Raw genomic sequence first — 15,630 nt, 5'->3', positions numbered from 1 at the left:
GGAATTAAATAACGTGTATATTTTTTAATATATATTTAAGCGTGTTCTTAATTAGTAATTATTTACTGTGTATCAATATATAATACATTCCTATATGCTGTAATTAACTTAATAAAGTGAAATAGTGAAATATCAAAAAAATTATTGTTTTTAAAATATATTATTATTTGAGTTTGACCAAGTTAAATTAATTCTACCTTCCTGTGAGTGAATATTATATTGTTATTAAAGATCTGTTCAAAATTTCAAACAATATAAGAATTTAATCCTATTTCAAGTAATTAGTTGTAAATTATTTTTGTTGTTATATATTAACCAAATAGAGTTTAGCTTTAAACATTTTTTATGAGGAGATATCCTCCATAAGAACTTGTTATATATGCAGAAATAAATAATGATTAGTAGTGTTATCAGTGAAAATATGATTAAACTGTGAGAACAAGAGAAGTGGGAAAGAAATTTGATAGTAAAATATTGTCATTTAAGGTATATTATAATTTGATTTAGATTCTAATAAAGAAAATTCCTTCTTTTTATAATTGTTTAACATTGCTATAAAGGATATTGTTTTAGATCAGATTGCAGTTTTATTCTGGACAATCAACTTCTTGGTTATTACGCCCTTTTTACTATATTTGCCTTAATCTCTGAGGCATTTTATAGATGAATATTTTTAATATTGACTGTTTTCCTTTAACGATTATGCTGGTCGATATTGGTAATTTAAGGTTTAAAATACAGTCGGGTTTTTTTAAGAACTTTTATGATTTTGTCTATGGAATCTGCTGTCTTTTAGAGCCAATTCTCTGAAACGAGGTATTTTATTATTTTTTGAAGACTAGCTCTTCAATTATATGTTTTATGTATAACAGGGACTGACAGGTTTAGCATTTAGGTTGGTCATCTTTTGAGATTAAGTGAATGAGTGTTAAGTTGGAATATCTGATTCTCACTCTTCCAACAACCACTTCTTCTCTTCTGCTTCCCCTTGTGGGACTTGCCCACTTTTGTGTGTTTTTTTTTTACATTTCTCAGATTATTAGTCAGTGGAACCTCACCTCACATTGAATCCCAAATAAAAAACCATTTACATAGACAAAGAAAGTTACATAATTAATATATTTTCTGAGGATATATGCACCATAAGATCTTGTTAAAAATAAAGGTGGGTAATTTTGTTAATGAAAATATGATTAATCAGTGCATGAAATTAATGTGGGAAAGAATTTTCGTAATAAGATATTGTCATTTCAAGAGTATTATTATTTGACTTCAATAATGACAAAATAATTCCTTCTTTCTATGAGTGTGTCTTACATTGTTATAAACAATAAATAGCAATTAAAATCTAATTTTACTACTACGTGGTAAATTAGTTTTGTCATAAAATTTAAGACAATTTTTATAGTTTAAGAAAGTTAGGCTTTTGATATATTTTCTGAGAATGTATGCTCCAAATCCTTGCCATATATGAAGAAATAAATAAAGATGAGCATTTCTTTTTTTTCACCTATTATATAGGAAATATAATGTAAGGAGAAGTATTTAAAGTTTTGAATGTAAAAATACTTTTTAAGATCTCCTGAGTTAAACAACTACTATATCGTCTTTTATTTTGACAAAATTACACGTTCTATGAAAGCAATTTGAAGATAGATTAGTTATCATTTCAGCATACAAAAGAATGTTTAAGCCCAATGGTTCTCTTAAAAATGACAGATAATCCAATATATTGAAAAGTGGATTTTGAGAATATGAAAACAGAACTGTTGTCATTTTTCACAGAACCTTTAGCCTAAACATTCCTTTTTGTTCTGAAATTTAAATCTAATAAAATTTACTTAAAATTAATACTCTTTTTTCATGATTAATCTTGCAAAATTAATATTTTAAATAATATTTCACAAAAGAGGTAAGGTACTTTAGAAAATTTTTAATCACTTTACATTCCTTAATTTTATCAAAATAATACAATGGCAGTAGATATACACTGGCCATACATACATATGTATGTAAAGCACTGATCAACAAACCTCTGAATGATGAAGGAGAACTGATGTAATTCCAGACTCATGATTCATTGGTTAAAAACATTCCATGATGGGTAATCATTTTTTTACTTTAATTTATGTCCAATGGTTTTTGAATTTAATAACTAATTCGTTTCATTTTAAACAAAAATTTTAAAAACAATTGTTAAAATGTTACATTTATATTCTACAACAGCCCTGAGTAACATCACAATGATCAAAGTTACAACCAGTGAATTTTTTTTTTTACATACATTATATATTTCTTTATTTTTTGTCCTTATATCTAAACATTTCTTAATATCAGTACATCACAACCTATGAAACATGTTTGAGAAATTGTTTATTGTACTTAAAAATATTTGTCACAACAGCTTTTAAGGATCTATAAATATAGGTTTATCCATCAAGGTAACTGATACTTCAGGATTAGAATTGTGAAGTTCTAAAACAGTCACAGTATTGTTTGCAGGATATTTTCGCAGGTAGCAGGCTGGGACATAGAGTGTCACCTGTGATCCAATCTTCCAGTACCGGCCGAGGTTGTATTCATTTATAAAAACGACACCCTGAAAGTTAAATCAATATATTTTTAATCACATACGTGCAAAAAAAAGAATAAATATTTATTAAAATCATATACTACAATTTTAAAATAATTAAATATTCAATTAAATTATTTAATGCAAATGATATACGAATGAATATAATTAAGAATAAAAAATAATTATCGATGGAAGTGTATAATAGTTGAACATGACACAAAAAAATGAAAACAATAATACCAAAACAGAAAAAAAAGTAATAAGGATTGAGTACAGTAAGATAAAATAAAGTGGAAAGATGAGAAATAATGAAATATATTTAAAAAATCAACACTGAAATTACCGAGCAGGTACTTTATACTAACAGAATTGATAACCATCCAGGTATAAATAGTTTTTAAAATATAGATGTAAATGGTTATGAAATTAATTTTAATATTTACCTTTCCCCATTCTTCCATAGAAATAAACGTATCTAAAGGTTCTTCATTTTTTTGTAAAGTGAAATGTCCCCTAAATATGGCAGGAAAAGAAGCATTTTCAGTTGGTTCTAAGCCATCAAGTGCAGCGATGTCTTCTGGATTGAATGGATAACCTTTTATCTCCCAATTTTTTAAGACGTTGCCATCAACAGTTGCATTATCTATAAGCCCCTGACAGAGAAAGTAGAAAACAAAAATTTCATATCAAGTAATCAGAAAAAAATTTATTGTAAATCAATTAAACTATTAGTTTCCTCACTTTTGTACAATCAGAAAGCATGCCATAATTCCTCCTTCCCATATTTTCAATCAAAAGTCTTAAGCTCTGTCCTTTTTTGTATTGCGGTGGTAAAGGTAATTCATTAATAACAGTGTATTGTAATGTTCCAGCTTCAACCTGGGCAGTGGAAACCATTAATCACAAAGTTTTTTCTTTACTATAAATAATTTTCAAAGTAAACTTATTTCTTGATCTTCATTAATGATGTAGTGGATAAATACAAAATAAATCTGTTTTTCACACCATCCCTAAAACACTAAAGTTTGATATTAAATCATACTCACGTCGTCAAGATAAACTATCGCTCTATCTCTCACATTCACTTGCAGTACAGAAGGGTCTTGGGGTGGTATTTCCAGTTGTGTCGAGTATGAGACGAATCCATATCTTTGCCCTAGAGCCTCGAAGGTCACAGGATATTCAGAACTTGGGTATTCAATCCCTACTCATAAGTAAACTTTTAAATTAATAAAATATTTCTGCAGTTAGTACGAAGAAATTACTAAGGTATCCTAGTTTTCTTAACCAATATAAATTAAACTAGTACTAAATAATTAATCGTAAATTGTTATTTTGTGTTTAAAGAGATTGTTTCTTATTTTACCTCAAAGCAAATTGGATTTTTTTAGTCAGTTACAAACAAATATGTTAAATAAAAAACTATATACAAGAATGTTGCTGCCAAATACTATTAGCAAACTTTCAGCCATTTTTTAAAATTAGTAAAAAATTATATATCAAATTTGAAAGATGGTGTAACTTTTTCCAAAGATTTGTAAGTAATTTAAAAATGTAAAACTTTTTGGTCATCAACATCTATGGATCATTCTGATAAAGCTACATACATACCTACATACATTCACTCACGCACCCATGCACATGATTTCAACATATATTAAAAAATAATAATAATAATAAAATAAAATATTAAAATCAAAGATGAGTTATAATTTAGAAAGGAGTTAAAACAGGCATATGGGAAACATTATTTATCCCAACCTCAAGTTTTTCATTGGCACAAATCATTTTTGGAAAGCAGAGAACATATTGAACATGAACACCATGTAGGGAGGACTTCAACTTCGAAAACCGACTAAAACATCAAATGTCTGAGCACTCTTGTGAGATCAGACTTTCGTTTAACATTAAGAATGTTGAGTGAACTCATAAATTTGAACAAATTTACCGTTCATCAAATTTTGTCTGAACATTTGCACATGCAAAAGGTCTGTACAAAAAATGGTGTCGAAAAACTTCACGACTCAGCAGGTTATTTGAACAAACATGTGTCTTGACCTTCTTGACAGAATCACAAATGAGCAAGATTTCTTTAGAAGATCGCAGGTGATGAATCATAGATTTTGGAATAAGATCCTGAGACCAAGAGGCAAAGTGTGAAGTGGCACACTGCAAATTCTCCTCAACCAAAGAAAGCTCGAATGAGAAAAGCATTGTGGTTTCCCAGTCCCCTATTCACTTGACCTCAGTCCCTGTGACTTTTTCCTTTTTGACTGAAAAATGTCTTCAAAAGACATCATTTTAGGACTTTAGAAAATATCCAAAAGAGTGCAACAGATATACTGAAGACCATACGGGATGAAGACTTCCAGCGCTGCTACTAACAGTGTGAACAATGTCTCCATGGGTGTGTAACCACCCAAGGGAATTACATTGAAGAGGATAACATTGATGTTTCAAAAAAATATAAACTTTGGTAAATAAAAAGTCTCATTACTTTTCTGCCACACCTCGTATGCAATCCTTGGTATTGCGGGAAAGGGCCTACACAGGGAAGCAACAGAAAGATTTAAAAAGATATTGATTTGATTAGTTGTGTTAAACATTTGTATATTTTATTTTTAACCACCTCTGTATACATATACATGTAGTATATATATACATGTTTTTTAAATGTAATGATAACAATAAATTTTCATTGACCATATCATAATAAGGATAATATAAATAGTTATAAGTAAAATTTGTTCAATTTAAACTATTATTGTAGGATTAAGGAATATAGTGCAACTCCAGAGAGTAGAGAAGGTACTAAAAATTATGAATAATAATCATAGACCTTGCCCTCCAATGATTAAAAATAAAATATAATTAACAAATGTTTGTAACCCCTTCAACTATCAATCCCTATCATATAAAATAGGCCGTTATGTGAAAGAGGAGCCAAAATAATTAGGGACAGATTTAAAAAAATTTTGACCAATGGAAAATAAAGAAGAAAGAACCACCTCCAAATATCATAAAGATGGGGAGACATTCCAAAAGGGTACTTTGAGGAACAGATAAGATATTTCTGCAGTCTGGAGAGCCAGATAGACAAGACTTAACCCTATCTTCCCTTCCAGAAGATATCAAGAAGAACTCCTACAGAGATTGCAGGTCAAAATCTGAGTTATAAATATCAACTTTCATAAATCATCATTGAATAAATTTATAAATGAAAAATAGCCAAAGCTGGATGTGTGATTATAACTTACCTATTGGACAACTGAACAGTGAGCAAACAGGCTTAAGTTTTAATTTTCCATAATTACCCTTCTTTTTCACTTTTTCGATGGTTAATGGAGAAGAAATGTTACGATTCTAGAAATTTTGATCATTTAAAGAAGTATCAATGCATTCTAAAATAATAATTTAAAAAATGTTCATTGTTCAACCAACCTTTAGTATTGCATCCCGGATAAGTTCATATTTAGGAGTCAAATCACCAGCTTCAGAAATGGGTGCATCATAATCGTATGATGTAAGATCAGCAATATAACGAGAATCACTTCCAGATCCTAAAGAATAATTAGAATTTTTTGTTAATTTAAATTAGCTAATCCAACTGTGGATAAAATTAAGCCAATTTTTTAACTTTCAAATATTCAAACTCAGTATTTCAATGGAGTTTGGTTATATAAGTATCTTAATTCATAAAATAGAATATTTAAATTTATGATGATTTTTTTTTTTTTTTTGTGAAAAGTAGTTGAACCTTCTAACACCTATCTAAAAATATTAATTATTTAAATTACCTGCTGTGAAACCAAAGTTTGTTCCTCCATGCAGCATGTACATGCTGAAAGAAACATTATTTTTCATGAGGGTTGTAATTGTTTCTACAATTGGAATTGTACCAGTCAAAGAAAATGGCCTCCCCCAATATGAGATCCATCCAGCATAATATTCAGAGTTGACCAGGGGACCATTTGGTTGGATTTTTCTTAATCCCCGAAAGACAATATCCATGGATTTGTTTGCTATAACAAATAAATAATACATAACGCCTTCATAATATTCATGGTATTTATTTGTCTTAAAATTGTATATAAGCTATTTGAAAAAAAAAATATATTGTAATAAAAAAGAAGTGTGAATAGCAGAGCTCCAGAACTTTTTCTCACTTTTTCAGTATCAACATTTGTATTGTGGTGATAATAAAACCCAACATAAAACATAGTATCCAATTTTAGATTTATTTTTTATTAATATAGTTGTTTGAGAGTGGTTTAGTTTCTTTTTAAAACAATTTTGATCTCTTTTCTCTCAACTTTATTCTTATTTAACATCCGACGTTTCGACCTCTCAGGTCATTCTCAAGGATTCCTTATTCTGTCTTCATTCCTTTTTTTCCTTAAAATTCATTACTGCCGGCTAATTGCCTTTGTCCCAATAATTTCTTCTATTAAATTATTTCCTAAATTTAAAACTTTCAATAACCACTTTTATGTTCATTAACAAACCCCAAACAGAACCTCATCTCTTCTCAGGTTCTGTTTGGGGTTTGTTAATGAACATAAAAGTGGTTATTGAAAGTTTTAAATTTAGGAAATAATTTAATAGAAGAAATTATTGGGACAAAGGCAATTAGCCGGCAGTAATGAATTTTAAGGAAAAAAAGGAATGAAGACAGAATAAGGAATCCTTGAGAATGACCTGAGAGGTCGAAACGTCGGATGTTAAATAAGAATAAAGTTGAGAGAAAAGAGATCAAAATTGTTTTAAAAAGAAAATAGTATCCAATGTCATACAAAAATATAGTTTTGGACATCTTATATAAACCAATGTTATAGGTTTAATCAGGATCTAAAAGATCAGTTTTAGTTTAGTTTCTCCCATCAGTTCTATTAACGAAACACTAACAATAATTATGGATATAAGAGAATAACATAAAACCTTTGGTCTCTCATTTTTAGAATTTTTAAAAAGTTCAGTCAATTAATTTTTTTTAATTGATAAGAATCATGGTTCAAACACTTTTAATTATAGTGTTTCAACTAAAGAATATGATGAATTAAAAATTACTATGATACATTCTCAATTAGGATACTAATTGAGAAATAAGTTCCAAAAGGTTTCAAATCTGCATGGGGAACTGTGAGAGAATTACAATTTTAGGCTTTAAATTTTTTTTTTCAAACGGAAACATTGAACAAACAGTTTAAACAATGAAGGGAAAGAGACTAAAACAGTTATATTTACCCTTCTTGCCAAAATATTAATAATATTAATTATGAAATATTAATCCACATACTTGGTCCAAAGTCTATAGTCGACAAAACACCAGGTATTTTTCCTCCTGAAACCATATTAGCTGTATAACCATCAGTTGTAAACAATACTGCTGCAACACCAACGTAACTTTTCATCAAGTCTCTAAGCCATATTAAATAATTAATATCATGTACTGGATAACTTCCGTATTCGTTTTCAACCTGAAAAGAGTCATTACAAGAAAAGTTATAGAATATAGCTATAGCTTCATCACAAGGCTTTTTTAAATAATACATTCAAAACACATCGTAAAGTTTACCTGAACCATTATAATGTTTCCTCCATTACCGTATAGGTGAGGCTGAATTTTTTTCAACAATACATTAAACCACTTGGCGACAAAGAATGTGTGAGCTGTTTAACATAAAAATTTATTCAAATTAATATTCACAATAATTAAACATATCTCACAAACAACTCATTAGCATAAATAATATTCTCCATCAAGAAATTAAATCAAGTAATGTGTTTGGGCCTACTATAACAAGTGGTAAGAGTAATGTTAAGATCATAGGATCAAACCTCAAGCCCTAATACCCAGTGAGGCAGAACTCTGCAGAAAGTTCAATTGTTAAATAGCAAATCAAATACATTTCCAGGGGTTGAAAGGTTTCCAGCATAGCTTCTAGCATTCAAACTTATTGCTATTGGTACAAACATTACCAATTTTATTTTGGTAATTATATATATATAATATTCATAGGTTTTTATTGAATCATTTAAATCACTCAACATCAGTTCTTCTATAAAAAAGATAAGGAGTACTTCTTTTTTATGGTAATAACTTAAAAAAAGATGTGAGATTGAAGTATTACTTCTGAATGGCAGAAAATTTTTTCAAGCTTGGTAAGCATTTTTTAGTAGCAGATTAAACTTTATTCAGAGATAAATCAATCAGTTATTAGAAAGGGGGTAAGCAAGATTTTTTTCTGCATTGTTAGGGTGATTTTAATAAAACTTGGGAAGAACCCATTCTTCTTTACATCATGCCAAGCCACAATTTTTTTATTTTAATAAAAATTTTTTTATAGAAAATATAATTTTTGTATTCCTTATCACAAGTCCCTGTTCCAAAGTCCAAATGGAAAATCCTTACATGTCTATCTGTAATAAGTCTTAAGATCTGTACCTATTATCCAGTTGCTCCCGATGAACTAAATACCTACTTTGTTCACCCCCTTCCTTCATCTCAGTCTTCCTCTTCATGGCTCTTTCATTCTGTTTTCTTCAGCATTAAAAGTTAGTTCAAAGATGATTGCTTTCTAATTTAAATCCTTTTTTCACTCTGATGTCTTTAACTTTTCTTATCTCTTTGCTCTTCACCAGTACATAGTCAATTATGGATCTTTCATTCTTGGCAGGTTCTTCTTTGATTCACTTGTGTCCTTTTTTCATAGGTAAAGGAGATAATATTGATCATCAGGTCATTTTCCATACTTAAATGTAGGATTCATTATCAATCAAATTATTTTTACTAAGGAATTCCATCATTCTTGCGATCTGCAATTATGGCCCACTCGGCCTTTCACCCTCTGTTAGTTATAGAGTTAACATCACAGTTGTCTATCTCTCCTAATAGAGTAATGAAAAAGGAATCCTTTCTGTTGTTTGAGGCCTATGCGACTTTCACAGAGTGAATTTCTTCTCTGTTGAGTATGTATAATGAATAAATATTTTCATTAAATAAAAAAATGATAAGTTCATACTAAAAGAAAGATGTGTTTGTTCATTGAAATATGGAAACAATATTTATACAAAAAAAATAAAGATAAATAAAACTGAGCCCCTAAACGGTATAGTCGTAATTTTTTTAATTTTATTTTCCATATTTGTAATTTGGGTTAGCCCTAATATTAAAACAATAATATTTAAATAACTATTTATTAATCAAGCAGGGGAGAATATTTGAGATAGTAAATAGTTACTTGGATCAGATGTTCTTAGTTTCATTTTTGGATTCTTTGTCAAAAGCCAAGCTGGATAACCACCCTAAAACATTTCAACAGTTAAAGAATTGTAATAATATAGGGTTTAATGAACTTATAATATTTTAAATTTAAACTTACAAAGTCCCTTTCAGCACAGATATATGGACCTGGTCTCAAAATTACATTTAAACCAAGTTCTTGAGCTATATTGAGGTATTCAGAAATATTTTGTTCCCCACTAAAAAGATAGTTTCCTGGTGATGGTTCATGGAAGCTCCATTCTACATACCTTAAATTATAGAAATCAGTACTTTAAATATTCAAATCTAAAATTTATGGAATTGTTATTAATTATTGTAGTTTATCAAATCAATACACTAGCAAATAATTGTAAATGCTTACTTTCCACAGTCTAAAACTTTATAATTTTAATTAAGCTATTAACATTTCTTTAAGATTTATTATAATTGATAATCATATTAAACACAGTTACTTCTATTTAATGAATTTTTTTGGCTTCATTTCGAATATGGTTTCCTTCCTCTTATATGGTTTCCTGTAACCATAAAAGGAATAAATTTGGTGGAAAGGTTGCAAAATTTATTGCTAAAATGTTTCTTTTATAATTTAAAAAATATTATTTTGCTGTTTTAAAGTAATTTTCTGAAATATTCACTATGCTCTGGTTGGGGAGTCTTCTATAATCAGTTAATGCTAGAGTTTCATGTCAAACTGTTGTAGAAAATAGGTTTTATTATTTTGGTTTGTTAATAAAACTTTAGATGGTGACACTATGATACTGCTGAGAACAAAGCCCAGGCATGCTGCTTTATTCTAGGATAGTCTGTCGTGGCATCTATTGGTGAAACATACTCATTGTCTTTATTTATGAAACCCTCCCTAAACTCCACAACATAAACAGACTTTGAAAAATAGATGTACAATGTCAGTCATTCATCACCTTGTTAAACATGCCCAGAGGAATAGTGATGCCATCAACATGCTTGATAAACTTAAATTTTGATCAGTAAGGTTGAGTAATTAGACATACGATGGTGGCAGTCCAATCACCTAGTAATTATACCACAATGAGCCATTGGTCCTCTTGGGGAAGAACTTACACTCACAATCTTAGAGTACACTAAAACAGCACCAAGATCACTCACTGTACACAACCTAGAGTCAACTTTCTAAGGAAGCTGCCCCTGACAGGGTAGTAAGTCAGAAGATTTTGAGGAGGCAACCCCTCTATCTGACTCAGGAACAGTGGGCTAACAACCCGCACCTCTTAGGTCCTATAAAGTTATGAATCCCTTCAGGAAAAGCTGGATGGTCAACAACCTAAGTGAGTCAAAGGAACTGGTAAACATTTAATGTGAGCTATGTGGAACTTGAGAGAATTAGCGCAGGTTGGGACAAGCAAGAACGGAGTAGGACCGGATGTACATGAAATCTGATTTGGTCAGATGCAGCTCGTATGCCCAGGAAATCAGTCACCAAATTCTTACTCAAAGACTGACCTGGTGGTTGATGTGATAGAATACCATGCTCGATGAGGTGGAGGGAATTTTGAAAAAGATGAGTATTAGAAGATGGTGGATGCTTGCCCACTATGAACAGGAGACTGTGAAGGAAGATTGTGAGAGGCCCGGGTTCCAGAAGGACCATGGAGCACCAATCAATAAATAAATAAAATAAGGTTGAGTAAAAGGCTAAAAAAAAAAAGAAAAAAAAAATTCCTAAGAATCTAAACCACATTATTTACTTTTTAAAATTATTTTCATGTTGTTATATAACCCTGAAAGTAGATGGGGACTTTCTATGTGAACATTAAAAAAATCATGCATTTAAGAAATAAAATGTAAGTGCATATAGTACAACTTCATGATGTTATAATTCAGATTTAAATTTAAATTTTAATCTAATAAATTGTAATTACCAAAAACATTAATTCTTATTTTACTCCATTTCAATAAATGTTAAAAACTTGATGTAAATTTCATTCATTCGTTGTTTTATAAGTTAATCTTCTACTAATTAAAATACTATCTGAATTATGACAATATAGAATTTGGTGACAAATATTGACAGCCATTTATGAAATAAAAATAAATATTAAAAACTTAAGAAATTATGAATTTTTCCCCAAGAAATATGAACTTAAGTTCATCAAAAACGGTTTGATATACTAATGTTTATATACAATTAATACATACCACTAATTTATATATCAGTTGTTAAATCTGATGTTATGGATATTCAAGTTTTTAATTCAGTTTAATAAAGCCTAGTTTACAATATTCCTTAATTCATTATATCACGGTTCCATTCCAACTTTTAAACAGAAGGCCAGGAGCTGTGTATTAATTAAAAAATATCATATTTATTAGTGGTCATTAGCAGATTTAAAAGAGCCTTACGTGCATACTGTGTCACATCCTATAGCTTTCAATTTTTCTAACCGATCTCTCCAGTAAACCCTTGGGATTCTGAAATAATGCATTTCTCCAGAAACATATGTAAATGGTACGCCATCTTTCAAAAACTGATTGTTGTCATAATCAACTTCAAATGTTCGGCTCTTTGTGATTACCTGAAATGTTTTCAGAAAATAAATTAAAATAAACTGAGTATTCCTTTTTAGAATATAATAATATTAGAATATTATTCCTAACAAAAATATGCCAGTATATTTATATTATATACTACTGACATTGTTTATATAACATTGAAATATTGAAAGTTTCATAATTTTACTTATATTAAATTATTTTTGATTGTTCATTGATATTATTTTTATAATTGTTATAATCATATTTGATTTTTTTTTTATCTTTTTCAAACTTTAACTATAACCAATTATTTCTTTTTCAAATTATGTTCATCAATGATGTTTGTATGTACAATTAATTTTTTTTTAATGTACCATTTATGTAATTAATCACAAATTTTTACTAAACAAAATGTATGCACAATCTGTAAAGACATGTACTAATAATATACACATTTAGTATCGAGGTAGATAAAAAGAAATGCCTTATAATTGTTTTTATTTTTGAAAAAAAAAAACTTCTAATGTCTTTTTGAGGAATAATATGTTATTTTTACTTATACTACTACAAATGGAAATCACTTTTCAATGTATGAGGAATAGATGGGATGATGAACGTAAGTACATTATTAAACTTTAAAATTGTGAATATCTTTGTTAGGATAATAACAAGTGCAAATTCACTAAAGCCATTTTTTTTTTCACATTTTTCAAACTGGAGTAATTGTTATTTTATATAAACCTTTCATGCTTGACTATTTCAGGCCAAATAAAACATAAAACTAGTAGTGCAAAAGAATTAAACATTGAAATTTTTTTCTGACGAACAGGGCTTATGAAAAAGTTACAGTTTTTGAAGATACTCTGGCTAATTATGGGACACAGGAGGGCTGAAGTGATATGAAACTTGGGTGATAGGAATAGTGTAAAGGTGTTTGCTCAATGCACTTTAAAACATAAAAGTTTACAAAAATATCTAACACAGTTTTTTAGTTGCAGAATTGTGTAATCAGAACAGTACCTAATAATAATTTGATATTTTTAAGGTAACTGTGTATTCAGATTATAGAAAATAAGTAAACTTGGTGGAACCAATAACATATATTTATAAATATTTTTGCATAAATATATTTGAAAAGTCTGTTTGTTAACTTGGGCAACTATATTTTGATGAATGTGAATACATTTAAAAAATATAAATTTTTGATAGATACTGTTATAATCTAGACATGCTATATAATGATGGGGCTACTATTGTAAGAGTTTATTACAATATTACTGATAGATTCAGATTTTTTTAAACCTAGTAAATTCTCTGAAAATTAAACAATCTTATAATGCAATTTTAGTCATATATTTATGTATATTTCTAATTTTATTGTTAGATAAATTGCATAATTCTAATTTTATTTGTGAAGCCAAATGGTATAGGCGATTCTTTTGCAAATGAGATTTTTTTTTGCTGTCTACCAGTGCCTCCATCAAATTTAAGGTTCAAAATTATAAAATCACCACTAATTAACTGGTAATTTTGATAATTCTGTCAATCCTAAAAAGCATAAATTTGATTTAGGCATAATCAGATAGCAACAAAAACCTCTTTTTCCAAAAAAAATCACTTAGCTTCTCACATACTTCTTTGTATATTCATCAACAAATTTTGTATAGTCATTTTACTCAAAACCAAACTGAATTATGGGCTCTTTAGAAATTCAAAGGGAGTCTAGACAATTCTAAAAAAAAACTTTATTATTATTTTAAAAAATATCTGTATTTCGAAAAAAATCCTAGGTATTGGAGAATTTTTTTATTTTAATTCGCTAGTCCAGGATAGAAAATTTTGTTTTCCAATTAATAACATTTTTTGAAAACTTCGTTTAGTGGCTACTTCATTTGAACTTAATCTACAACTTTGGTATCCACGAAAACTCACGGAAATGGACTGTTTTCAAATAGGAAATCTGAATACATATCCTAAGATAGTTTGAAAAAAAGGCTTACGAAAACATTTGACGTTTGTTCCATCAGAAGTTTAATTTTATGGCTTTAGTATTCCTGAAATTTATGGATGAAACCTCTATGGATTCTATTTTGAGGTTGATTTTTAAATCAAATTCGAAATCGATGCATAAGAATTAATCCCTAACTATCGATATCTAAGCTTCTCAAACAGAACTGAGGTTTTAATATTCCGTTCCGTATTGATATAAATAAATAAACATGAACTATACTAAGGTCAAGTGGAGACAAAAAAAAACAAAATTATGACCTCAAGGCTGTTATTTTCCTGCAAATCCTTTTTCCAAACGTAACAATTTTATTTACGAGTTAACTATCAAATGATCAAATGATTATCACTGTTTTAACTTAACTTTCGAATGATAACAGTAAGTTTTATACAGGTGTTATGATTTGAAAAAATGTCTCTAGGGCTATGTTTACATTCATCCCCCTTGTATTCGCTCATGTAGTACAAGCGGCTTTAAAATTCATGAGATACATTTAACCAGATATTAGTTTAATATCTAAATTGGCTGTGAGTTTACTATCCAATAAAATCGAAATAGTTAAATTTTGTATTCTGGGTTATAAATATTTATTTTGATAATCGGAGTTTTTGTGAACATTACTGATTAGGATAATCGGATAAAATCGAATGAAGTTTACAGTTTATCTATAGTTATCCCATGAAAGGGTTGATAAAATTAAATCAGTCCATTAGAGGAAACATTCGACCAATCTAAAAAATAACTTACCAGTCGACAAAAAGGATAGTCTATTAAATATCTGACAAATACTCACTGTCTGCGCCGAAATTAACGAATACGAAAGAATAAACAGAAGGACAGGGAGGTAGAGGAACACAAACATCACTCACGCTGGAAGCGGCTAGAGCCGACTGGTGCAATTATCAGGAATAGCCCGAGTGAAGGGTCTCTGGCTTCTGACGTAACCTCGGGTCTCCAAGTCAGGGTCTGGCCACATGTGTCGTCTTTATTATGTCCTATCCTGTATACATTTATATTTACAGGGAGCAATAATATTTACAAATAATATAACTGTTTTTGTTGTTGTTCCAGAAAAATGCTAAATACCAAGAAGTTAAAATAGCAACATAACTAATCAATTTAAAACAACAATAATTGGATAATATTAAATTACTATTAAAAAAATAATAGGTTCTTTATCTTTCATTACCACTTAATTTGATAATTAATGATTTGTATTTTTAATTTTTTTTTTTGAACTAATACTTAAAA

The 15,630-nt window shown here is 29.0% G+C and overlaps 1 protein-coding gene across 1 annotated transcript; it reads right to left on the bottom strand.

Moving 5' to 3' along the window:
- Positions 1 to 2,356: 2,356 nt before the first annotated feature.
- Positions 2,357 to 15,330, bottom strand: LOC106680287 (beta-galactosidase). The gene is made up of 13 exons (XM_014419868.2): positions 15,173 to 15,330; positions 12,240 to 12,412; positions 9,958 to 10,108; positions 9,817 to 9,880; positions 8,151 to 8,245; positions 7,872 to 8,052; positions 6,373 to 6,597; positions 6,017 to 6,135; positions 5,833 to 5,938; positions 3,622 to 3,779; positions 3,317 to 3,454; positions 3,019 to 3,228; positions 2,357 to 2,599 (listed from the first exon to the last, which is right to left on the bottom strand). Exons 1-13 carry the CDS (start codon positions 15,239 to 15,241, stop codon positions 2,408 to 2,410), a joined length of 1,881 nt encoding a protein of 626 aa, XP_014275354.1. The 5' UTR covers positions 15,242 to 15,330; the 3' UTR covers positions 2,357 to 2,407.
- Positions 15,331 to 15,630: the final 300 nt, after the last annotated feature.

Source organism: Halyomorpha halys, unplaced genomic scaffold (assembly GCF_000696795.3).
Source record: "Halyomorpha halys isolate HHAL.00 unplaced genomic scaffold, Hhal_1.1 Scaffold252.1, whole genome shotgun sequence".
NCBI lineage: Eukaryota > Metazoa > Arthropoda > Insecta > Hemiptera > Pentatomidae > Halyomorpha > Halyomorpha halys.
The sequence above is the reverse complement of the archived record's forward strand: the minus strand, read 5'-3'. Positions and strand labels throughout refer to the sequence as shown.